At 42.6% G+C, this 26,222-nt stretch overlaps 1 protein-coding gene and 2 long non-coding RNA genes across 3 annotated transcripts in view; 1 reads left to right on the forward strand and 2 right to left on the reverse strand.

Moving 5' to 3' along the window:
- The window catches only part of zanl (zonadhesin, like), a gene marked incomplete at its 5' end in the record, with an annotated part of 102,097 nt that overhangs the window by 48,931 nt on the left and 26,944 nt on the right, over positions 1–26,222 (forward strand). Inside the window, 36 exons of the mRNA XM_080899106.1 lie at positions 695–864; positions 1,387–1,589; positions 2,278–2,422; positions 2,689–2,882; positions 2,972–3,113; positions 3,282–3,526; positions 5,610–5,758; positions 6,873–7,001; positions 7,088–7,226; positions 7,426–7,567; positions 7,968–8,164; positions 8,353–8,491; positions 9,038–9,154; positions 9,429–9,553; positions 9,989–10,134; positions 10,576–10,719; positions 10,849–10,956; positions 12,759–12,928; positions 13,451–13,653; positions 14,342–14,486; positions 14,753–14,946; positions 15,036–15,177; positions 15,340–15,584; positions 17,667–17,815; positions 18,930–19,058; positions 19,145–19,283; positions 19,483–19,624; positions 20,025–20,221; positions 20,410–20,548; positions 21,075–21,191; positions 21,466–21,590; positions 22,026–22,171; positions 22,629–22,772; positions 22,902–23,009; positions 25,317–25,486; positions 26,008–26,210. Of these exons, the coding sequence (XP_080755232.1) occupies positions 695–864; positions 1,387–1,589; positions 2,278–2,422; positions 2,689–2,882; positions 2,972–3,113; positions 3,282–3,526; positions 5,610–5,758; positions 6,873–7,001; positions 7,088–7,226; positions 7,426–7,567; positions 7,968–8,164; positions 8,353–8,491; positions 9,038–9,154; positions 9,429–9,553; positions 9,989–10,134; positions 10,576–10,719; positions 10,849–10,956; positions 12,759–12,928; positions 13,451–13,653; positions 14,342–14,486; positions 14,753–14,946; positions 15,036–15,177; positions 15,340–15,584; positions 17,667–17,815; positions 18,930–19,058; positions 19,145–19,283; positions 19,483–19,624; positions 20,025–20,221; positions 20,410–20,548; positions 21,075–21,191; positions 21,466–21,590; positions 22,026–22,171; positions 22,629–22,772; positions 22,902–23,009; positions 25,317–25,486; positions 26,008–26,210 (5,641 nt within the window). The remainder of the gene's footprint in view (positions 1–694; positions 865–1,386; positions 1,590–2,277; positions 2,423–2,688; positions 2,883–2,971; positions 3,114–3,281; positions 3,527–5,609; positions 5,759–6,872; positions 7,002–7,087; positions 7,227–7,425; positions 7,568–7,967; positions 8,165–8,352; positions 8,492–9,037; positions 9,155–9,428; positions 9,554–9,988; positions 10,135–10,575; positions 10,720–10,848; positions 10,957–12,758; positions 12,929–13,450; positions 13,654–14,341; positions 14,487–14,752; positions 14,947–15,035; positions 15,178–15,339; positions 15,585–17,666; positions 17,816–18,929; positions 19,059–19,144; positions 19,284–19,482; positions 19,625–20,024; positions 20,222–20,409; positions 20,549–21,074; positions 21,192–21,465; positions 21,591–22,025; positions 22,172–22,628; positions 22,773–22,901; positions 23,010–25,316; positions 25,487–26,007; positions 26,211–26,222) is intronic.
- On the reverse strand, positions 5,768–6,495 carry LOC308411926. Its single transcript, XR_013974471.1, has 3 exons — positions 6,337–6,495; positions 6,119–6,263; positions 5,768–6,035 (listed from the first exon to the last, which is right to left on the reverse strand). It is a non-coding gene; the product is annotated as an uncharacterized lncRNA (long non-coding RNA).
- LOC308411937 lies at positions 17,959–18,552 on the reverse strand. Its single transcript, XR_013974478.1, has 3 exons — positions 18,394–18,552; positions 18,176–18,320; positions 17,959–18,092 (listed from the first exon to the last, which is right to left on the reverse strand). It is a non-coding gene; the product is annotated as an uncharacterized lncRNA (long non-coding RNA).

Here is a 26,222-nt window from a genome sequence, read left to right on the forward strand (position 1 = left end):
TAGTTTCACCCAGTTTAGTTCATCCGTAGTTCTGTTTTGCCATCTCCTCTTTATGTTTGTTATTATCAATAAATCACCCTCACACCTGAATGAGTGCGGCGCTTTGAGTCCTCCTTCCACTATCCACACGGCCGCTGCCCCGGACCATGACAAGATGGCTGTCCTTCCATGGGAATGGTTTTGCCAGAAGTTTCTTCCCGTTAAAAGGAGTTGTTCCTTCCCAATTCCCAAAGTGCTTGCTCATAGGGAGTCATATGATTGTTGGGTTTTCTCTGTAGGTATTATTGCAGGGTCTACCTTACATATAAAGCACCTTGAGGCGATTGTTGTTGTGATTTGGGGCTGTATAAATAAATTGAATTGAAAAATTGAATTATTACTGCAGAGGTCTTTCACCTTCACAATGCACAGTTATTGCTGCTTCTAGGGGATGTCTTCTTTGGGGATCTGCCAGCCCAGGAGCCGCTGCCAGTCCACAGCGAGACCTTCCCCAAACCGCAGTTCAATTCATGTTTAAGCCATTCACCTTTATTCACTGGCCCCATCTAGTGAATTGTTGCTAAACTTATGCAACAATTGTTGACTGTTTCACCACCAATTGTAGCTTTTTTGTTTGTTCGAACTCAGATTTTCAGTATATATGAGCCTCTGCCTTTTCCTACCTAAGCTAAGTGAGTGCTTTTCTCTGTTACAGGGAGTGCATCAGTGTAGTTAATCCCACTCCATTCTTCCAAAGCTGTGTGTATGACATGTGTCAGTTCAACGGCCAGCAGCACGTGCTGTGTGACCAGCTCCAGGCCTACACTGACGCATGTCATAGTGCTGGAGCCAAAGTCTACCAATGGAGAACTCCAGACTTCTGCCGTAAGTTTGAATCTGAGATATACCAAATATATCTAAAAGATATATGATATATAAAACATAGTCACAGTGACATCGCCCATTGGCTTGATAAGCCCCATTCTGAAGCATAAATGAATAAAGACTTGAATAATACCTTTTCATTTTGGAAAAATGAGCCTTCAGCATTTTCCCTTTTAAATGGGGTGCATGCCATAGCTTCTCCATTTGGAAGTTGTCTCCACCTGTAAATATAACCACGATATATTACATCCTGCTCACCAACATTATAATTGAACTTATAATCATATTTATAATTGTATAGGGAGGAGAGTTTAAGATACAGCGCACAATGCTGAAACCAATGTAAAATATTCAATGCAGTTAATATTATCCTTGCTTTCATTTATGACACTGAATTAAATCAATATGAGATACGTAGGTGCCCTGTCTTTGAATCATCCTACTACCCACTCCCTTCTCTGTTGCTATTTGTCCACCATTGTTCCCTCTCATTATTGTTCATCCCTGTGTTTGTCCACACAGCTCTGACCTGTCCTCCCAATAGCTCCTACTCTCTTTGTGTGAATTCATGTCCTGAGACATGTCTTGGTGTGGTGGGACCACCTGGCTGTGAGGAAGTGTGTGTGGAGGGTTGTGAGTGTAACCCTGGCTTCATTCTCAGTGATGACAAATGTGTGGAACTGAGAGACTGTGGTTGTGTGGACCCCAGTGGAACCTATCACCCTGTAAGTGGAAACAGCCTCCAAACAATTAAAACCATATTCCATTTACCTTTAAAATGTGCTAAGCTCATGCTAACATCATTTTCAGTTCTCTTTATGACTTCAACAGGAGAGACGCCAAGAGACACAAAGACCCTACAGTACAAAAGAAATTAAAACTCAACTAAATTAAGGGTGCATAGACTGCAGAGAACTGTTGGCACATAAATATTGGTTTTACAACAAAGATTTTTACTTTCAACTTATCAAGCACAGATTATATTTATTATACTGTATTTTACCTGAATTTAAAAGACACTGGTGTTATAGAATTTGTATTTATGTCACAGCATTTACATACTGGTGCCACCACAATTAGCAAGCCCAAAATCAATAAATAAATGAGTAAAGGTTGGCCTAATTAGTTAGTGGCATACAGAATCCCTGGTTTGCATCCAAATGTATATTTATCATTTTGATCTTTATATTCGTGTGATGTATAAGAGAGAATGTAAAAGGAGTCTGCAAAGAAAGGCGTCTGGACTTCTTTAAGTTGCTTGAAGACTGAAAGACTTAAAGAAGTCCAGACGCTTTTCTTTGCAAGCTCCTTTGACTACGATGACCTGGATGACTGAGAACCTTCACAGACATATAAGAGAGAATTACATGACAAAATTTTGATTGTTTTTTGCATTCTGTGTACATTTGTCAGGTGGGCGATGACTGGTACTTGGAGGGTTGTGAACAAAAGTGTATGTGTCACAGTGGAGGTCTGCTACAGTGTCATAACACCAGCTGTAACCCAACTACTGAGAGCTGCCAACTACAAGATGGAGAATATGAATGCCACCCTCTGGGTATGTTAATCACACAGCTTCACATAGAAATAGCTGCATGAATGCATGGATGTGGATTACAGTGTCAAGTGCTTTATCCGACTGGCCCTAGAAATGCAGTAAATAAATGCAGTCATTTTAGCAACAGGCGCTCCAAACCTCCACTGTCTCAACTGATGTTGTTAGTTTGGACTGAGTTTGTTAACACTGCATAATAACTTCCTACCTTTTTAGTTCCTGAAAGAGTATCTGCTCATTTTCCAGTAATCCTTTTTCTTTCTACCCAGACCTGTGTCCTCCTAACGCAGAGTATATAGAGTGTGGTCCAGCTTGCATTCCTACATGTATGGAACCCTCTACCAACTGTTCTGGCTCCTGCATCACTGGGTGTTTCTGCAAACCAGGCTTTGTCTTCAAAGGACGGCACTGCGTGCCACTGGACAAGTGTGGTTGTTTAGATGACAACAATAACTATTATGAGGTCAGATGTCCTAGTTAGTACTGTGTACAGTGTACATTTAAAGACATACAGTATACTTTCTCAGTACTGATTGTTTTCATTTTATCCAGCCTGGTGAGATAGTATTTGGAGATGGCTGCACAAAGCTGTGTCGCTGTGTAGGGAACTACACTTTGGAATGTGTTGATAACTCCTGTGACCCCACTGAAGAGTGTCGAGAGGTTAATGGTGTTGCAGGCTGTTATCCTAAAGGTAATAATGTTTGTTGACTTTATTGTTGTTGACTTGATTTAATGCAGTGTAATAAATTACATCTGCACAAAGAGCACCTTGTGTTGTGCTTTACAGTCAGTCGGTATAACTTGATAGTTGACAGTGTGGAAATTACAATTTTCTTTTTCTCATATATTATTCCTTTAGGTACATCCACATGCATTGCATCTGGCGATCCACACTACACCAGCTTTGACAAACGCAAATATGACTTCATGGGCAACTGCAGCTATCTGATGTCTAGTCCATGCAATGACACAACTGTGCCCTACTTTGAGGTCCATACTGACAATGAAAACCGGTATAACAGGCCGACCATCTCCTATGTGAATGCCGTACATGTATACGCACAGATGATAAAGCTCTCCATTCTCAAAGGTGGCACTGTGCAGGTAAGACATGAGAGGAAGAAACAGGATGTTTTGCATGTGAAAACCAATCACGCTTTCACGTTATCAGGCACTACTGCATTACAAACAAACATCATTCTGTGGTACAAATCACTGCACATGCTCAGGAACACTTCTGAAAACCACTGCAATTGACCATGGAAAGAAACTTGCACTTACACTTAACACTTAGTTCCTCCTACGCCGAGCGACGCATCGGGCAGCTAACAATCTCCATCGATGACGGTCAGGGGCGAATGTTTCAGCTTCGTCCCAGGCGATGTCGACTGTTTTCAGATCATCCATAAACATTCGACGCCATGTGATATTTGGTCGGCCTTGCTTTCGCTGGTTCTGCCAAAGGCTTCTTCCTGTTAAAAGACGCCTCTGTCACCAAAGTGCTTGGTCAATGGGGTCATATGATTGTTGTTTTTTTTCTCTGTATGTATTATTGTAAGGTCTATCTTACAATATAAAGCACCTTGAGGTGACTGTTTTTGTGATTTGGGACTATATAAAAAACATTGAATTTAAATGAATTGAATTGGAGACGTCGGAGGACACCGGCAGCCTTCCCTACTTTGGAGTTTACATCTTGATCAGAGATCCCATAATTCGAGATGATGCTGCCCAGATATGTGAAATTTTCCAACTTATCAGCACGTTATTGGTTGATTATGACGGGAACATGGGCAGTTGTGTAGCCAACTCCGAGTACCTTGGTTTTCTTGGCGCTTATTCGTAATCCGACTTCCTCACCTCCCTCTGCAAAGCTGCAGTCCATTCTTGGAGGTCTTCCGTAGTCGAGCCCAGTAGGGGCCCAGTAGCCAATTCAAAGGAATAAGGCAAAGCACTTTCCCGGGTACCGACAGGAGCGTGATGCCCCGGCAGTTGTTACAGTCACCCAAATCGCCTTTCGGGAAGTTTGGTGATAACACCTTTTGCCCATTCATAGGGTACACGCGATGTTGTCCAGCAGGCGTTTAGGGGTCTTCTAAGGGCACCATCCAATCATCTGTCTGGACGCAGAACCGGGAGTTGGAGCAGAGACCACAAAAGGCGTATACAAACTGCTGGGGGACTCCATATTGACGTGGGATAGCCCATAGAGTCGGCCGGTGGATGTTGTCAAAAGCTTTCTTGAAGTCGTTGAAATTACCCATTCATAGGGTACATGCGATGTTGACCAGCAGGCATTTAGGGGACTTCTAAGGGCGGCATCCAACTGGGCTTTGTCGTCCTTCAGCATTGTGGGGAGGAACTTGTCCAGGCCAACATCGCTGTCTTGACTTCGGCGTTGCTAATTTTTCCGATATCGAAAGGAAGAAGATCCATGGAGGGTGCAAGTTCTTCGGCCTCGAACAAGTGGAGTGGCTCGGGCTGGTTTAAAGTATCGCAGAACTGTTTGGCTCAACGTTGGTCTTGCTCAGCGTCAGTGAGGAGGACTCGTCCATTTTGTCTCGGATTGGGACAGAGCGGCCACTGCGAGCCCCTGTTAGATCGTACAATGCGATTTAATATTCGGGTATCGTTCTGGTCGACTGTTTTCTTGTGCATTCATGCCTTTGGCTTCGATCCACTTTCGCTTGCCATGCCGGCAGCTGCGTTTAACATGTCGGGCATGACATTTACAGACATCATTGGCATGAGAAATGGTAAATGGCCTGTATTTATATAGCGCTTTACTAGTCCCTAAGGACCCCAAAGTGCTTTACATATCCAGTCATCCACCCATTCACACACACATTCACACACTGGTGATGGCAAGCTACATTGTAGCCACAGCCACCCTGGGGCGCACTGACAGAGGCGAGGCTGCCAGACACTGGCGCCACCGGGCCCTCTGACCACCACCAGTAGGCAACGGGTGAAGTGTCTTGCCCAAGGACACAACGACCGAGACTGTCCAAGCCGGGGCTCGAACCGGCAACCTTCCGATTACAAGGCGAACTCCCAACTCTTGAGCCACGATCGCCCACTAAAGGAACGTTTCTTTTCAGTTACAGATAGTAATGTTGTGACATGGGTAATTAAAAAATGAAAATGTTGGCCAGATTTGATGTACTCTGCCTATTTTCCCATACAGGTTAATGGGACCAATGTCAATCTGCCACTGTCTCCGTCCCCTGGTATTTCTGTGTTCAAGTCAGGAAAACACTACACTGTCTCCATGAACTTTGGTGTGACGGTTCGCTATGATGGAAACGCCTTCATGGACATCAAAGTAATCGAAGAGTGAGTGAAGACCAAATTCATGGTTTCCTTATAAAGTGGTGTTTTAATCACAAGTTCACCAGTCCAGAAATCTACATCCATACTGATACAACTAAAACTATATGTCATGCGCCGCGGCGCGCATGCACAAAAGGATCCAGATGCAGACTCCGCGCTAACAGAAAAGACACTTTATTGAAATAACGAAAGGCGACCCGGGAAAACTAGAGAGCAAAACAAGAAACTAAAAACCCGGGGAATAATGACACGAGGAAGCCAGGATCGGGACCATGGGAGGCTGCAATAGAAAGGGGAGATGATTACTAGGGAGCCGGAAAGTAGGGAAAACACATCAGGACTGAGTTAGAGTAGGGGGCTTACGATGGAACGGGACTGTGGGAGCTCGGGAGGGAAGTGTGGCAGTCCGTGAGCAGAAAGTCCGTGGAAATAGCGAATGGGCCAGATGATGCACCGAGTGATCCAGTTGAGCCGGAGGACAGGCAGGTGGCAGACGCCGAGTCGAAACCTGGACACAAGTAGGCAGATTAAACACAGTTCCAACCAGAAGGGAATGCACGCTTTCGTGGAAGTCTAGTTACCACTGTGGGGGGACTAACGGACTGGCGTGGAGCCTTCCATCAGTGCCGGGTTCAGTAGATCTCCGTGTAGTCACCGTGATGGAGAACAGATGTGCCGGTGATAGCCCGGGGGTGTGGCTACCCGAGCGTCACGCATTCCTCAGACACAGGACCACGGACCATGACACTATAACACATTTTCATATACTGAACATGACTCCTTTATCTGTAAGGAGTAGTAAGGTGATAAAGGCAGAGATTAATGACACAGCTAGGATATTTTATTTAAACAATTTAGCAGGGGCAACACAAACAGCTCCCTCAAAATTTCAAGATAAAATCACACAAAACTTCTAATTTCCTGACTAGTTAATTCTATGCTGATGCTATCAAACACATCAAATGTACATGTCTGATCTTTTAGTCTTACTAATGTGTGGGGTTTAGTCTACTGCTGAAAAGAAACTTGGCTGCAATTAAAACACGTTGTAGTTCTGGCTTACTTGTTAGTCTTTCTTGCATAAGACTCTAACACAATCATTTTCTGCAATCTGCAGCTATCAGAACAAGCTGTGTGGCCTGTGTGGCAACTATGATGGAGATACTAAAGATGACTTCCGCAAACCAGATGGAAGCTTAGCTGAAAATGCCAATGACTTTGGACACAGTTGGAACATGAATCCAGAGTGAGTATTGCAGAGATGCAAGTGTAAAGAAACATTTACCATTGACAAAAGACAAATGTTCTTAAGATGATGGTCTGTCTTGACAGATGTAATGAGAAACCCAACACTACCATCCCTGGGTGCAATGAAGAAGAACAGGAACTGTATGAAAGCTCTGGATATTGTGGCATTCTGCTGGACAAAAATGGACCTTTTGCTGTGTGCCATCCCAAAGTCAACCCCAATGTATGTTCATGTAGAGGATAGTGCACATATAATAAACAAATGTGGAACCAGTCCTTATTCTGAGCTTGTTGTATTTGTGTATGTGTGTGTGCATTCAGGGTGAAAATGTGATATTAGTAATAGTGGAATAATTTGAATATGTGGTTTTAGATGGTCACACAATATAAAGCATTGTAACAAAGTGATTGTTTGTTCTCAGAATTACTTCAGGGACTGTGTCTTTGACTTGTGTGAGCTGGATGGTGCCAAGCCCATTTTGTGTGAAGCCATTGAAGCCTATGTCAATGAATGCCAAGATCGTGGGGTCAACCTTGGACCATGGAGGAATGAAACCTTCTGCCGTGAGTATTGGAAGGACAAATGATTTAATTTAGTAGTAAAATATCTTTAGGTATATCATTAGGTAAAAATCAGCTTGGCTGAGTAGTTGGGAGAAAATAACACAAAGAAGTTTATGTCAGTTTTGACTTGTGGAAGAGTACTTCATACGGGCTTCCTACTCACTAAAGTTAACTGAGGGAGTGCTGCTTTAACATACCTAGTTGGGCAGACAACATATGCCAAGAGGCTGCAGGAGACTGGGTTACCACCAAACTCAAACAATCTAGTTCCACGGAAGACAACACAGCTGGAAGTGCCAAAGACGTATCTCTTTTCTTGTGAAAAGCTGTCATTTTATATTTTAACCAGCACATACTTTTGTTTCCTATCACTAAGTTCAACCTCTTGTGGTCTGCTTAGCACTGAGCTGTCCCCCAAACAGCCACTACGAACCTTGTGCAGATCCTTGTCAGGAAACATGCTTTGGAAAACCCCCCTCCTGCTCTGGTCCCTGCTCTGAGTCCTGTGTGTGTGATCCCAGCTATGTCCTGAGTGCTGGCAAGTGCGTTAAGGAGAACATGTGTGGCTGCAACCACACGAACGGCCAGTATTATGAGGTATGGTGAAGTGGGTCTGATAAGCCGGCAGTGAATCATTTGGTCCTTTGTATTTCACGTCAGGTCACTTGCAGTCTCTTTATGTCCTCTCTAAAACAACATTTTCATACATACATGCATAAAAGGATCTACAAAGAATCATCTGTGCCTGCTATGCTTAATTGTCAATTTTGTTGTCTGTTTGTCAGCCTGGAGAGGAGTTTTTTGAGGAAGACTGCAAGCGAAAATGTTGGTGTGGTGCAGCTGGAATTACCTGTGAAGCCTCTGAATGCCCCCCAATGCATGAATGTAAACTTCAGGATGGAGAGCTGGGCTGCTATCCTACGAGTATGTTTGTAATGTTCACACCTAAAAAAACACAGCAAAGCTGTAGCCATTATATTCTAAGTAGGTTTCCAGATCTCATGGGTTGGACTGCCAACCTGAAAAGTTTTGCAACTGTGTTTGATGTGATGCTGTAGACTTTGTCAAAGTTCTCAAACGAGCATTTTCTATCCCTGCTCTAATATACATAATTAGACTGAGCAATGGAAGATAGAGAAGCACAACCCACAGGCGTCTTTTACTTTCAATAACAGTGAAATATTTATGTGTGTGTTGCTGTTATGTTTCTTTTGCTCTCTTCTGTACAGTTTGTCTATAACAACACTTGTTACATGCATTTCTTTATAATGCAAAATCACAGAGTTGCAGAAAAGAAATTGAAATAATACAAATTTTTGTCTAGTCAGGAAATGATATATTCCTTGCATCTATTTTAATGCCAGTATAAGTCCAAAGCAGCAGTGAACTGCACTGTTATTAGGTAATTGTTCTACAGTGGCTTCATCTGTGTTTCAGTCTGATGTTCCTGATGTTTTTCCCCTCTCTCAGGCTTTCAGGATTGTGTAGTTTCTGGGGATCCACACTACAACACCTTTGACAAGAAGTACTACAGCTTCATGGGAACCTGTACTTACACACTGGCCAGAAGCTGTAGGAACAGCACAGGTACACACTATTTTGAGACATTTATTCATTAAGATGTTTGGGTTTCATTGCACCTGTTCTAGTCTTGCCACACCACACGCACAAATGAAAGTTTAAATGAGCTAAATTTACTCATTTATTATTTTCATCGCAAAGCATGACATATATTGTTTTCATTCACGTTTGCTGCAAAGAGAAGACACTGAATGTCAGTGGTGGTTTGTATGTTAATGCCAATGTTCACCTTTAATATAAACACACAATATTCCTGATTGTCGTGGTCTTCCCTGTGCAGGCCCTTGGTTCTCTGTGGAGGCAAAGAATGAAGAGAGAGGAGTTGCAGGAGTGTCATACCTGAGGAAGCTATATGTGACAGTGGATGGAATTACTGTGACCCTGATGAAGAGCAGTAGAACACTGGTCAGTATGTGAATGAATTACTATCTCTTATATTTCCCATCTTTAAGTAAAATGTGTGCCAGCAGACATCCCACACAGTAGTTGTATCATCACCATGTATGTCTTATGTCTACACATAACTGACATTTTAGCAAAGAACTCAAATTATATCTTTAGTTACTTTGTTGCTAACAGCATGTAAAAAAAAAAAACAGATTTTTCCCATTTTGTCAGTTGAATCTATGCCAAAGATAACACAGTGTGATAGGCATAAAGCAATGTCTTTCTTGCTTGTTAAAACTATACAAAGTCTGTTTTTGCCTGATATACTGCACATTGCACACTCTTTGTACTTTTATACTCCCTGACCTGTCCACCAATTAGACGTTTACACAGTCTGTTTAACATCTTTATATTCTTATATTCTTAACATCTTTTTCTTCATCACTGAATCAGGTGAACGGAGTACGGGTGGCTCTGCCCCACTCCCCCTCTCCTCTCATGTCTATTAGTCTTGCTGGTCAGTTCATCACGCTTCAAACATCCTTTGGCCTGAGGGTGCGTTGGGATGGAAACCATTATGCCCAGATCTCAGTTCCCAGGTTAGTATAAATATTGGTTTGAACTATTTTGATATTGTAGAACTTCTTTTTATTTGCTTCACACATTCATACAATACACCTGACCACTGTCTCCATTGCTCTATCATTATTTTTTTGATGACCACTTTCCTCTGATGCAACCATAACCTAACGATCTGAAGAAACTCTGATAGATAACGATCTAAACTGCTGAACATCACCAGTTGTTTTATGTATGTTGTGAAAGCATAGCAGTCCATTTGTGTGCATATTGTGGACTTATGCAACTTTTAATATATACTAACGATGCCCTGGTTTATTGTATCAGGGATCTTTGCATTCTCTTCATTTGTTTCTAGAATTACAATAAAAGGCCAAGCAACACCTTATTAAACATTGCAAATATTCTTAAGCTTGTCTTATTTTAATCCTACATATCCTGCCTTGACTTTGTCCTACCAGCTCCTACTATGACCAAATGTGTGGCCTTTGTGGTGACTATGATGGGAACCCAGACAATGACTTCACTAAACCAGATGGCACTGTGGCAGGAAATAGTAATGACTTTGGGAACAGCTGGCAGACCAAAGACGATGAAGATGACTCGTGAGTTCCAACATATCTATCTTTCTGTCATTTGGATTTCTTCTGGTTATGTCTTTTGTTACCTTACTGTTGGACTCTTTCTGACAAACTGAAGAGGATGTAACTGTGTTTTGTATTTGTGTTGACCAGATGTACCCCAGGAACAAAGCCTGATCCAGACTGTGACCCCAACTTGGAAGCTGAAGTTGTAAAACCAGAGAAATGTGGTAAAATTACAGACCCTACTGGACCCTTCCGGTAAGAATTCACAACCCCTCCACTTTTGGTTATCGACTTGGTTAAACTGATGGGATTCCTGGGTTTTTACAACGTTTTTTTCCTGACCTTATAAAATCATGAAATAGATGGCAGCATGCCTGGTAATCACCCAACTGACCTGTAAAATATGAATAAATATTTTCAATACTATTACTGTAATGCTGTAATGAACCCTTCTGGCACTGGGATGCCAGTTTTGTTCTTTGTCCCTCATTCTCAAACGCAGCAGCAAGTTTTTACCAATGACTTGCCAGTTTATCTCTATCTATCGTTGCAAAAAACCTGGGATACCAGGTTCTTTCTATAACCCTCCTTTGCAAATACAACAGTGAGCTTTTGGCACCAGGATGCCAAGTTATTATTCCTCATTTGCAAATGCATCAACAAGGTTTTCTACCCAGGAGATTCCAGTTTCCCTTCCCCTCTATCCCTCCCTCGCACAATGCAGCAGCATGCTTCTTGGCACTAGGATGTCAGGCTTTCTTTCTCTATCCCTCCTTCACAAATGCAGGAGCAAGCTTTTAGCACCGGGTTGCCAGTTCCTCTTCTGTCCCTCCCTTTTTCACAAAAATGCAGCAGCATGTTTTTTGGCACAGGAATGCCAGGTTCTCTTTCTCTTTTCCTCCTTTACAAATCCAGCAGAATGCTTTTTGCAATGGTACTCCAGGTTCTATTTCTCTGTCTTTTTCAAATTTGCCAGCATACATCTGGCACCGGGATGCCAGTTATTTTCCTTCATTTGCAGTAGCAAGCTTTTCTTCCCTCTATCTCTCCTGAGCAAAATGCAGCAGCGTGCTTTTTGGCACCTGGAAGCCAGTATCTCTTCCCACTTTCCCCAATAACTTGGATGCCAGGGTCCATGCATTTATCTATCTTTCACAAAATGTAACAGTGCACATTCCTGACACCGTATTGCCAGTCTTTGTCTCCATATCGATCATTTTCAAACACACCAGAATAGCTTTTACGAGCCGTCAAGCCATTGCCTCATGTCTTAAAATACAGACATGCATCCATCCAGCCTCCACACCAGTCGAGCCACGTTGCCACTCGATCAGGGGTTCTCCTCATTAAGCTATTAAGATCTTTCGTTTTCTGAAATTTGCTTTGTGGTCTTCTCCCACCATTCCTTCGTAATTTTCCGAACTCAACCACTCCACTCTCTGGAATCCTTGACCATCTTCTCTCTGCGCTTCTCTTTTGTCCTGCTTTCCTTCTTCCACTTCAGCTGGTAGCGGCAGATGGCTGTCCTTCCATGGGAATGGTTTTGCCAGAAGTTTCTTCCCGTTAAAAGGAGTTGTTCCTTCCCAATTCCCAAAGTGCTTGCTCATAGGGAGTCATATGATTGTTGGGTTTTCTCTGTAGGTATTATTGCAGGGTCTACCTTACATATAAAGCACCTTGAGGCGATTGTTGTTGTGATTTGGGGCTGTATAAATAAATTGAATTGAAAAATTGAATTATTCCTGCAGAGGTCTTTCACCCTCACAATGCACAGTTATTGCTGCTTCTAGGGGATGTCTTCTTTGGGGATCTGCCAGCCCAGGAGCCGCTGCCAGTCCACAGCGAGACCTTCCCCAAACCGCAGTTCAATTCATGTTTAAGCCATTCACCTTTATTCAATGGCCCCATCTAGTGAATTGTTGCTAAACTTATGCAACAATTGTTGACTGTTTCACCACCAATTGTAGCTTTTTTGTTTGTTCGAACTCAGATTTTCAGTATATATGAGCCTCTGCCTTTTCCTACCTAAGCTAAGTGAGTGCTTTTCTCTGTTACAGGGAGTGCATCAGTGTAGTTAATCCCACTCCATTCTTCCAAAGCTGTGTGTATGACATGTGTCAGTTCAATGGCCAGCAACACGTGCTGTGTGACCAGCTCCAGGCCTACACTGACGCATGTCATAGTGCTGGAGCCAAAGTCTACCAATGGAGAACTCCAGACTTCTGCCGTAAGTTTGAATCTGAGATATACCAAATATATCTAAAAGATATATGATATATAAAACATAGTCACAGTGACATCACCCATTGGCTTGATAAGCCCCATTCTGAAGCATAAATGAATAAAGACTTGAATAATACCTTTTCATTTTGGAAAAATGAGCCTTCAGCATTTTCCCTTTTAAATGGGGTGCATGCCATAGCTTCTCCATTTGGAAGTTGTCTCCACCTGTAAATATAACCACGATATATTACATCCTGCTCACCAACATTATAATTGAACTTATAATCATATTTATAATTGTATAGGGAGGAGAGTTTAAGATACAGTGCACAATGCTGAAACCAATGTAAAATATTCAATGCAGTTAATATTATCCTTGCTTTCATTTATGACACTGAGTTAAATCAATATGAGATACGTAGGTGCCCTGTCTTTGAATCATCCTACTACCCACTCCCTTCTCTGTTGCTATTTGTCCACCATTGTTCCCTCTCATTATTGTTCATCCCTGTGTTTGTCCACACAGCTCTGACCTGTCCTCCCAATAGCTCCTACTCCCTTTGTGTGAGTTCATGTCCTGAGACATGTCTTGGTGTGGTGGGACCACCTGGCTGTGAGGAAGTGTGTGTGGAGGGTTGTGAGTGTAACCCTGGCTTCATTCTCAGTGATGACAAATGTGTGGAACTGAGAGACTGTGGTTGTGTGGACCCCAGTGGAACCTATCACCCTGTAAGTGGAAACAGCCTCCAAACAATTAAAACCATATTCCATTTACCTTTAAAATGTGCTAAGCTCATGCTAACATCATTTTCAGTTCTCTTTATAACTTCAACAGGAGAGACGCCAAGAGACACAAAGACCCTACAGTACAAAAGAAATTAAAACTCAACTAAATTAAGGGTGCATAGACTGCAGAGAACTGTTGGCACATAAATATTGGTTTTACAACAAAGATTTTTACTTTCAACTTATCAAGCACAGATTATATTTATTATACTGTATTATACCTGAATTTAAAAGACACTGGTGTTATAGAATTTGTATTTATGTCATAGCATTTACATACTGGTGCCACCACAATTAGCAAGCCCAAAATCAATAAATAAATGAGTAAAGGTTGGCCTAATTAGTTAGTGGCATACAGAATCCCTGGTTTGCATCCAAATGTATATTTATCATTTTGATCTTTATATTCGTGTGATGTATAAGAGAGAATGTAAAAGGAGTCTGCAAAGAAAGGCGTCTGGACTTCTTTAAGTTGCTTGAAGACTTAAAGACTTAAAGAAGTCCAGACGCTTTTCTTTGCAAGATCCTTTGACTACGATGACCTGGATGACTGAGAACCTTCACAGACATATAAGAGAGAATTACATGACAAAATTTTGATTGTTTTTTGCATTCTGTGTACATTTGTCAGGTGGGCGATGACTGGTACTTGGAGGGTTGTGAACAAAAGTGTATGTGTCACAGTGGAGGTCTGCTACAGTGTCATAACACCAGCTGTAACCCAACTACTGAGAGCTGCCAACTACAAGATGGAGAATATGAATGCCACCCTCTGGGTATGTTAATCACACAGCTTCACATAGAAATAGCTGCATGAATGCATGGATGTGGATTACAGTGTCAAGTGCTTTATCCGACTGGCCCTAGAAATGCAGTAAATAAATGCAGTCATTTTAGCAACAGGCGCTCCAAACCTCCACTGTCTCAACTGATGTTGTTAGTTTGGACTGAGTTTGTTAACACTGCATAATAACTTCCTACCTTTTTAGTTCCTGAAAGAGTATCTGCTCATTTTCCAGTAATCCTTTTTCTTTCTACCCAGACCTGTGTCCTCCTAACGCAGAGTATATAGAGTGTGGTCCAGCTTGCATTCCTACATGTATGGAACCCTCTACCAACTGTTCTGGCTCCTGCATCACTGGGTGTTTCTGCAAACCAGGCTTTGTCTTCAAAGGACGGCACTGCGTGCCACTGGACAAGTGTGGTTGTTTAGATGACAACAATAACTATTATGAGGTCAGATGTCCTAGTTAGTACTGTGTACAGTGTACATTTAAAGACATACAGTATACTTTCTCAGTACTGATTGTTTTCATTTTATCCAGCCTGGTGAGATAGTATTTGGAGATGGCTGCACAAAGCTGTGTCGCTGTGTAGGGAACTACACTTTGGAATGTGTTGATAACTCCTGTGACCCCACTGAAGAGTGTCGAGAGGTTAATGGTGTTGCAGGCTGTTATCCTAAAGGTAATAATGTTTGTTGACTTTATTGTTGTTGACTTGATTTAATGCAGTGTAATAAATTACATCTGCACAAGGAGCACCTTGTGTTGTGCTTTACAGTCAGTCGGTATAACTTGATAGTTGACAGTGTGGAAATTACAATTTTCTCATATATTATTCCTTTAGGTACATCCACATGCATTGCATCTGGCGATCCACACTACACCAGCTTTGACAAACGCAAATATGACTTCATGGGCAACTGCAGCTATCTGATGTCTAGTCCATGCAATGACACAACTGTGCCCTACTTTGAGGTCCATACTGACAATGAAAACCGGTATAACAGGCCGACCATCTCCTATGTGAATGCCGTACATGTATACGCACAGATGATAAAGATCTCCATTCTCAAAGGTGGCACTGTGCAGGTAAGACATGAGAGGAAGAAACAGGATGTTTTGCATGTGAAAACCAATCACGCTTTCAGTTTTTAGGCACTACTGCATTACAAACAAACATCATTCTGTGGTACAAATCACTGCACATGCTCAGGAACACTTCTGAAAACCACTGCAATTGACCATGGAAAGAAACTTGCACTTACACTTAACACTTAGTTCCTCCTACGCCGAGCGACGCATCGGGCAGCTAACAATCTCCATCGATGACGGTCAGGGGCGAATGTTTCAGCTTCGTCCCAGGCGATGTAGACTGTTTTCAGATCATCCATAAACATTCGACGCCATGTGATATTTGGTCGGCCTTGCTTTCGCTGGTTCTGCCAAAGGCTTCTTCCTGTTAAAAGACGCCTCTGTCACCAAAGTGCTTGGTCAATGGGGTCATATGATTGTTGTTTTTTTTCTCTGTATGTATTATTGTAGGGTCTGTCTTAAAATATAAAGCACCTTGAGGTGACTGTTTTTGTGATTTGGGACTATATAAAAAACATTGAATTTAAATGAATTGAATTGGAGACGTCGGAGGACACCGGCAGCCTTCCCTACTTTGGAGTTTACATCTTGATCAGAGATCCCATAATTCGAGATGATGCTGCCCAGATATGTGAAATTTTCCAACTTATCAGCACGTTATTGGTTGATTATGACGGGAACATGGGCAGTTGTGTAGCCAACTCCGAGTACCTTGGTTTTCTTGGCGCTTATTCGTAATCCGACTTCCTCACCTCCCTCTGCAAAGCTGCAGTCCATTCTTGGAGGTCTTCCGTAGTCGAGCCCAGTAGGGGCCCAGTAGCCAATTCAAAGGAATAAGGCAAAGCACTTTCCCGGGTACCGACAGGAGCGTGATGCCCCGGCAGTTGTTACAGTCACCCAAATCGCCTTTCGGGAAGTTTGGTGATAACACCTTTTGCCCATTCATAGGGTACACGCGATGTTGTCCAGCAGGCGTTTAGGGGTCTTCTAAGGGCGCCATCCAATCATCTGTCTGGACGCAGAACCGGGAGTTGGAGCAGAGACCACAAAAGGCGTATACAAACTGCTGGGGGACTCCATATTGACGTGGGATAGCCCATAGAGTCGGCCGGTGGACGTTGTCAAAAGCTTTCTTGAAGTCGTTGAAATTACCCATTCATAGGGTACATGCGATGTTGACCAGCAGGCATTTAGGGGACTTCTAAGGGCGGCATCCAACTGGGCTTCGTCGTCCTTCAGCATTGTGGGGAGGAACTCGTCCAGGCCAACATCGCTGTCTTGACTTCGGCGTTGCTAATTTTTCCGATATCGAAAGGAAGAAGATCCATGGAGGGTGCAAGTTCTTCGGCCTCGAACAAGTGGAGTGGCTCGGGCTGGTTTAAAGTATCGCAGAACTGTTTGGCTCAACGTTGGTCTTGCTCAGCGTCAGTGAGGAGGACTCGTCCATTTTGTCTCGGATTGGGACAGAGCGGCCACTGCGAGCCCCTGTTAGATCGTACAATGCGATTTAATATTCGGGTATCATTCTGGTCGACTGTTTTCTTGTGCATTCATGCCTTTGGCTTCGATCCACTTTCGCTTGCCATGCCGGCAGCTGCGTTTAACATGTCAGGCATGACATTTACAGACATCATTGGCATGAGAAATGGTAAATGGCCTGTATTTATATAGCGCTTTACTAGTCCCTAAGGACCCCAAAGTGCTTTACATATCCAGTCATCCACCCATTCACACACACATTCACACACTGGTGATGGCAAGCTACATTGTAGCCACAGCCACCCTGGGGCGCACTGACAGAGGCGAGGCTGCCAGACACTGGCGCCACCGGGCCCTCTGACCACCACCAGTAGGCAACGGGTGAAGTGTCTTGCCCAAGGACACAACGACCGAGACTGTCCAAGCCGGGGCTCGAACCGGCAACCTTCCGATTACAAGGCGAACTCCCAACTCTTGAGCCACGATCGCCCACTAAAGGAACGTTTCTTTTCAGTTACAGATAGTAATGTTGTGACATGGGTAATTAAAAAATGAAAATGTTGGCCAGATTTGATGTACTCTGCCTATTTTCCCATACAGGTTAATGGGACCAATGTCAATCTTCCACTGTCTCCGTCCCCTGGTATTTCTGTGTTCAAGTCAGGAAAACACTACACTGTCTCCATGAACTTTGGTGTGACGGTTCGCTATGATGGAAACGCCTTCATGGACATCAAAGTAATCGAAGAGTGAGTGAAGACCAAATTCATGGTTTCCTTATAAAGTGGTGTTTTAATCACAAGTTCACCAGTCCAGAAATCTACATCCATACTGATACAACTAAAACTATATGTCATGCGCCGCGGCGCGCGTGCACAAAAGGATCCAGATGCAGACTCCGCGCTAACAGAAAAGACACTTTATTGAAATAACGAAAGGCGACCCGGGAAAACTAGAGAGCAAAACAAGAAACTAAAAACCCGGGGAATAATGACACGAGGAAGCCAGGATCGGGACCATGGGAGGCTGCAATAGAAAGGGGAGATGATTACTAGGGAGCCGGAAAGTAGGGAAAACACATCAGGACTGAGTTAGAGTAGGGGGCTTACGATGGAACGGGACTGTGGGAGCTCGGGAGGGAAGTGTGGCAGTCCGTGAGCAGAAAGTCCGTGGAAATAGCGAATGGGCCAGATGATGCACCGAGTGATCCAGTTGAGCCGGAGGACAGGCAGGTGGCAGACGCCGAGTCGAAACCTGGACACAAGTAGGCAGATTAAACACAGTTCCAACCAGAAGGGAATGCATGCTTTCGTGGAAGTCTAGTTACCACTGTGGGGGGACTAACGGACTGGCGTGGAGCCTTCCATCAGTGCCGGGTTCAGTAGATCTCCGTGTAGTCACCGTGATGGAGAACAGATGTGCCGGTGATAGCCCGGGGGTGTGGCTACCCGAGCGTCACGCATTCCTCAGACACAGGACCACGGACCATGACACTATAACACATTTTCATATACTGAACATGACTCCTTTATCTGTAAGGAGTAGTAAGGTGATAAAGGCAGAGATTAATGACACAGCTAGGATATTTTATTTAAACAATTTAGCAGGGGCAACACAAACAGCTCCCTCAAAATTTCAAGATAAAATCACACAAAACTTCTAATTTCCTGACTAGTTAATTCTATGCTGATGCTATCAAACACATCAAATGTACATGTCTGATCTTTTAGTCTTACTAATGTGTGGGGTTTAGTCTACTGCTGAAAAGAAACTTGGCTGCAATTAAAACACGTTGTAGTTCTGGCTGACTTGTTAGTCTTTCTTGCATAAGACTCTAACACAATCATTTTCTGCAATCTGCAGCTATCAGAACAAGCTGTGTGGCCTGTGTGGCAACTATGATGGAGATACTAAAGATGACTTCCGCAAACCAGATGGAAGCTTAGCTGAAAATGCCAATGACTTTGGACACAGTTGGAACATGAATCCAGAGTGAGTATTGCAGAGATGCAAGTGTAAAGAAACATTTACCATTGACAAAAGACAAATGTTCTTAAGATGATGGTCTGTCTTGACAGATGTAATGAGAAACCCAACACTACCATCCCTGAGTGCAATGAAGAAGAACAGGAACTGTATGAAAGCTCTGGATATTGTGGCATTCTGCTGGACAAAAATGGACCTTTTGCTGTGTGCCATCCCAAAGTCAACCCCAATGTATGTTCATGTAGAGGATAGTGCACATATAATAAACAAATGTGGAACCAGTCCTTATTCTGAGCTTGTTGTATTTGTCTATGTGTGTGTGCATTCAGGGTGAAAATGTGATATTCGTAATAGTGGAATAATTTGAATATGTGGTTTTAGATGGTCACACAATATAAAGCATTGTAACAAAGTGATTGTTTGTTCTCAGAATTACTTCAGGGACTGTGTCTTTGACTTGTGTGAGCTGGATGGTGCCAAGCCCATTTTGTGTGAAGCCATTGAAGCCTATGTCAATGAATGCCAAGATCGTGGGGTCAACCTTGGACCATGGAGGAATGAAACCTTCTGCCGTGAGTATTGGAAGGACAAATGATTTAATTTAGTAGTAAAATATCTTTAGGTATATCATTAGGTAAAAATCAGCTTGGCTGAGTAGTTGGGAGAAAATAACACAAAGAAGTTTATGTCAGTTTTGACTTGTGGAAGAGTACTTCATACGGGCTTCCTACTCACTAAAGTTAACTGAGGGAGTGCTGCTTTAGCATACCTAGTTGGGCAGACAACATATGCCAAGAGGCTGCAGGAGACTGGGTTACCACCAAACTCAAACAATCTAGTTACACGGAAGACAACACAGCTGGAAGTGCCAAAGACGTATCTCTTTTCTTGTGAAAAGCTGTCATTTTATATTTTAACCAGCACATACTTTTGTTTCCTATCACTAACTTCAACCTCTTGTGGTCTGCTTAGCACTGAGCTGTCCCCCAAACAGCCACTATGAACCTTGTGCAGATCCTTGTCAGGAAACATGCTTTGGAAAACCCCCCTCCTGCTCTGGTCCCTGCTCTGAGTCCTGTGTGTGTGATCCCAGCTATGTCCTGAGTGCTGGCAAGTGCGTTAAGGAGAACATGTGTGGCTGCAACCACACGAACGGCCAGTATTATGAGGTATGGTGAAGTGGGTCTGATAAGCCGGCAGTGAATCATTTGGTCCTTTGTATTTCAAGTCAGGTCACTTGCAGTCTCTTTATGTCCTCTCTAAAACAACATTTTCATACATACATGCATAAAAGGATCTACAAAGAATCATCTGTGCCTGCTATGCTTAATTGTCAATTTTGTTGTCTGTTTGTCAGCCTGGAGAGGAGTTTTTTGAGGAAGACTGCAAGCGAAAATGTTGGTGTGGTGCAGCTGGAATTACCTGTGAAGCCTCTGAATGCCCCCCAATGCATGAATGTAAACTTCAGGATGGAGAGCTGGGCTGCTATCCTACGAGTATGTTTGTAATGTTCACACCTAAAAAAACACAGCAAAGCTGTAGCCATTATATTCTAAGTAGGTTTCCAGATCTCATGGGTTGGACTGCCAACCTGAAAAGTTTTGCAACTGTGTTTGATGTGATGCTGTAGACTTTGTCAAAGTTCTCAAACGAGCATTTTCTATCCCTGCTCTAATATACATAATTAGACTGAGCAATGGAAGATAGAGAAGCACAACCCACAGGCGTCTTTTACTTTCAATAACAGTAAAATATTTATATGTGTGCTGCTGTTATGTTTCTTTTGCTCTCTTCTGTACAGTTTGTCTATAACAACACTTGTTACATGCATTTCTTTATAATACAAAATCACAGAGTTGCAGAAAATTTTTGTCTAGTCAGGAAATGATATATTCCTTGCATCTATTTTAATGCCAGTACAATTCCAAAGCAGCAGTGAACTGCACTGTTATTAGGTAATTGTTCTACAGTGGCTTCATCTGTGTTTCAGTCTGATGTTCCTGATGTTTTTCCCTCTCTCAGGTTTTCAGGATTGTGTAGTTTCTGGGGATCCACACTACAACACCTTTGACAAGAAGTACTACAGCTTCATGGGAACCTGTACTTACACACTGGCCAGAAGCTGTAGGAACAGCACAGGTACACACTATTTTGAGACATTTATTCATTAAGATGTTTGGGTTTCATTGCACCTGTTCTAGTCTTGCCACACCACACGCACAAATGAAAGTTTAAATGAGCTAAATTTACTCATTTATTATTTTCATCGCAAAGCATGACATATTGTGTTTTCATTCACGTTTGCTGCAAAGAGAAGACACTGAATGTCAGTGGTGGTTTGTATGTTAATGCCAATGTTCACCTTTAATATAAACACACAATATTCCTGATTGTCGTGGTCTTCCCTGTGCAGGCCCTTGGTTCTCTGTGGAGGCAAAGAATGAAGAGAGAGGAGTTGCAGGAGTGTCATACCTGAGGAAGCTATATGTGACAGTGGATGGAATTACTGTGACCCTGATGAAGAGCAGTAGAACACTGGTCAGTATGTGAATGAATTACTATCTCTTATATTTCCCATCTTTAAGTAAAATGTGTGCCAGCAGACATCCCACACAGTAGTTGTATCATCACCATGTATGTCTTATGTCTACACATAACTGACATTTTAGCAAAGAACTCAAATTATATCTTTAGTTACTTTGTTGCTAACAGCATGTAAAAAAAACAAACAGATTTTTCCCATTTTGTCAGTTGAATCTATGCCAAAGATAACACAGTGTGATAGGCATAAAGCAATGTCTTTCTTGCTTGTTAAAACTATACAAAGTCTGTTTTTGCCTGATATACTGCACATTGCACACTCTTTGTACTTTTATACTCCCTGACCTGTCCACCAATTAGACGTTTACACAGTCTGTTTAACATCTTTATATTCTTATATTCTTAACATCTTTTTCTTCATCACTGAATCAGGTGAACGGAGTACGGGTGGCTCTGCCCCACTCCCCCTCTCCTCTCATGTCTATTAGTCTTGCTGGTCAGTTCATCACGCTTCAAACATCCTTTGGCCTGAGGGTGCGTTGGGATGGAAACCATTATGCCCAGATCTCAGTTCCCAGGTTAGTATAAATATTGGTTTGAACTATTTTGATATTGTAGAACTTCTTTTTATTTGCTTCACACATTCATACAATACACCTGACCACTGTCTCCATTGCTCTATCATTATTTTTTTGATGACCACTTTCCTCTGATGCAACCATAACCTAACGATCTGAAGAAACTCTGATAGATAACGATCTAAACTGCTGAACGTCACCAGTTGTTTTATGTATGTTGTGAAAACTTTAAAAAAAAAAAGCATAGCAGTCCATTTGTGTGCATATTGTGGACTTATGCAACTTTTAATATATACTAACGATGCCCTGGTTTATTGTATCAGGGATTTTTGCATTCTCTTCATTTGTTTCTAGAATTACAATAAAAGGCCAAGCAACACCTTATTAAACATTGCAAATATTCTTAAGCTTGTCTTACTTTAATCCTACATATCCTGCCTTGACTTTGTTCTACCAGCTCCTACTATGACCAAATGTGTGGCCTTTGTGGTGACTATGATGGGAACCCAGACAATGACTTCACTAAACCAGATGGCACTGTGGCAGGAAATAGTAATGACTTTGGGAACAGCTGGCAGACCAAAGACGATGAAGATGACTCGTGAGTTCCAACATATCTATCTTTCTGTCTTTTGGATTTCTTCTGGTTATGTCTTTTGTTACCTTACTGTCGGACTCTTTCTGACAAACTGAAGAGGATGTAACTGTGTTTTGTATTTGTATTGACCAGATGTACCCCAGGAACAAAGCCTGATCCAGACTGTGACCCCAACTTGGAAGCTGAAGTTGTAAAACCAGAGAAATGTGGTAAAATTACAGACCCTACTGGACCCTTCCGGTAAGAATTCACAACCCCTCCACTTTTGGTTATCGACTTGGTTAAACTGATGGGATTCCTGGGATTTTACAACGTTTTTTTCCTGACCTTATAAAATCATGAAATAGATGGCAGCATGCCTGGTAATCACCCAACTGACCTGTAAAATATGAATAAATATTTTCAATACTATTACTGTAATGCTGTAATGAACCCTTCTGGCACTGGGATGCCAGTTTTGTTCTTTGTCCCTCATTCTCAAACGCAGCAGCAAGTTTTTACCAATGACTTGCCAGTTTATCTCTATCTATCGTTGCAAAAAACCTGGGATACCAGGTTCTTTCTATAACCCTCCTTTGCAAATACAACAGTGAGCTTTTGGCACCAGGATGCCAAGTTATTATTCCTCATTTGCAAATGCATCAACAAGGTTTTCTACCCAGGAGATTCCAGTTTCCCTTCCCCTCTATCCCTCCCTCGCACAATGCAGCAGCATGCTTCTTGGCACTAGGATGTCAGGCTTTCTTTCTCTATCCCTCCTTCACAAATGCAGGAGCAAGCTTTTAGCACCGGGTTGCCAGTTCCTCTTCTGTCCCTCCCTTTTTCACAAAAATGCAGCAGCATGTTTTTTGGCACTGGAATGCCAGGTTCTCTTTCTCTGTCCCTCCTTTGCAAATATACCAGCAAGCTTTTGGGCCCGGGATTCCTGGTTCCTTTCTCTGTTCCTCCTTTACAAATGCAGCAGCAGGCTTTTAGCGCTGGGATGCCATGTTTTCTTTCTCTTTTCCTCCTTTACAAATCCAGCAACATGCTTTTAGCACTGGGATGCCATGTTTTCTTTCTCTTTTCCTCCTTTACAAAACCATGGAATACCATTGCAAAAAGTGAATACTTTTTGCAATGGTATTCCAGGTTCTATTTCTCTGTCCTTCTTTTTCAAATTCGGCTGCATACATCAGGTACCGGGATGCCAGGTTCTTTTCCTTCATTTGCAGTAGCAAGCTTTTCTTCCCTCTATCTCTCCTGAGCAAAATGCAGCAGCGTGCTTTTTGGCACCTCGAAGCCAGTTTCTCTTTCCTCTTTCCCCAATAACTTGGATGCCAGGGTCCATGCATTTATCTATCTTTCACAAAATGTAACAAAGCACATTCCTGACACCGTATTGCCAGTCTCTGTCTCCATATCGATCATTTTCAAACACAGCAGTAAAAGCTTTTACGAGCCGTCAAGCCATTGCCTCATGTCTTAAAATACAGACATGCATCCATCCAGCCTCCACACCAGTCGAGCCACGTTGCCACTCGATCAGGGGTTCTCCTCATTCAGCTATTAAGGTCTTTCATTTTCTGAAATCTGCTTTGTGGTCTTCTCCCACCATTCCTTCGTAATTTTCCGAACTCAACCACTCCACTCTCTGGAATCCTTGACCACCTTCTCTCTGCGCTTCTCTTTTGTCCTGCTTTCCTTCTTCCACCTCAACCTGTAGCGGCAGATGGCTGTCCTTCCATGGGAATGGTTTTGCCAGAGGTTTCTTCCTGTTAAAAGGAGTTGTTCCTTCCCACTGTCGCCAAAGTGCTTGCTCATAGTTAGTCATATGATTGTTGGGTTGTTTCTGTAGGTATTACTGCAGGGTCTACCTTACATATAAAGCGCCTTGAGGCGATTGTTGTTGTGATTTGGGGCTGTATAAATAAATTGAATTGAAAAATTGAATTATTACTGCAGAGGTCTTTCACCTTCACAATGCACAATTATTGCTGCTTCTAGGGGATGCCTTCTTTGGGGATCTGCCAGCCCGGGAGGCACCAGTCCCCTTTGCGCCCTTCCCTAAAGCTCAGTTCAACTCATGTTTAAGCCATTCACCTTTTTCTAATAGGAACACTGTAAAATGTAAAATGACAATGTGGACTCAGTTAGTGAGTTAGAGATAAAGTATCCAAACACTTCCCTTCCTGTTCTTATCTATATATAATCCCCCAGTTCTACTAGCTGTTTGTTCTTCCATTCATTCCCAACCCTCCCTCCCCTTTTTCAATTTCAATTCTTTCACTGTTTCACTTCTCATTAGTACATGGGGATCTGCCAGCCCAGGAGCCACCGCCAGTCCCCAGCGAGGCCTTCCCCAAACCGCAGTTCAATTCATGTTTAAGCCATTCACCTTTATTCACTGGCCCCATCTAGTGAATTGTTGCTAAACTTATGCAACAGTTGTTGACTGTTTCACCACCAAATGTAGCTTGTTTGTTTGTTTGTTTGAACTCAGATTTTCAGTATATGAGCCTCTGCCTTTTCCTACCTAAGCTAAGTGAGTGCTTTTCTCTGTTACAGGGAGTGCATCAGTGTAGTTAATCCCACTCCATTCTTCCAAAGCTGTGTGTATGACATGTGTCAGTTCAACGGCCAGCAGCACGTGCTGTGTGACCAGCTCCAGGCCTACACTGACGCATGTCATAGTGCTGGAGCCAAAGTCTACCAATGGAGAACTCCAGACTTCTGCCGTAAGTTTGAATCTGAGATATACCAAATATATCTAAAAGATATATGATATATAAAACATAGTCACAGTGACATCACCCATTGGCTTGATAAGCCCCATTCTGAAGCATAAATGAATAAAGACTTGAATAATACCTTTTCATGTTGGAAAAATGAGCCTTCAGCATTTTCCCTTTTAAATGGGGTGCATGCCATAGCTTCTCCATTTGGAAGTCGTCTCCACCTGTAAATATAACCACGATATATTACATCCTGCTCACCAACATTATAATTGAACTTATAATCATATTTATAATTGTATAGGGAGGAGAGTTTAAGATACAGCGCACAATGCTGAAACCAATGTAAAATATTCAATGCAGTTAATATTATCCTTGCTTTCATTTATGACACTGAGTTAAATCAATATGAGATACGTAGGTGCCCTGTCTTTGAATCATCCTACTCCCACTCCCTTCTCTGTTGCTATTTGTCCACCATTGTTCCCTCTCATTATTGTTCATCCCTGTGTTTGTCCACACAGCTCTGACCTGTCCTCCCAATAGCTCCTACTCTCTTTGTGTGAATTCATGTCCTGAGACATGTCTTGGTGTGGTGGGACCACCTGGCTGTGAGGAAGTGTGTGTGGAGGGTTGTGAGTGTAACCCTGGCTTCATTCTCAGTGATGACAAATGTGTGGAACTGAGAGACTGTGGTTGTGTGGACCCCAGTGGAACCTATCACCCTGTAAGTGGAAAC

The sequence above is a fragment of the Rhamphochromis sp. 'chilingali' genome (genome assembly GCF_963969265.1).
Source record: "Rhamphochromis sp. 'chilingali' genome assembly, chromosome: 1".
Taxonomy (NCBI): domain Eukaryota; kingdom Metazoa; phylum Chordata; class Actinopteri; order Cichliformes; family Cichlidae; genus Rhamphochromis; species Rhamphochromis sp. 'chilingali'.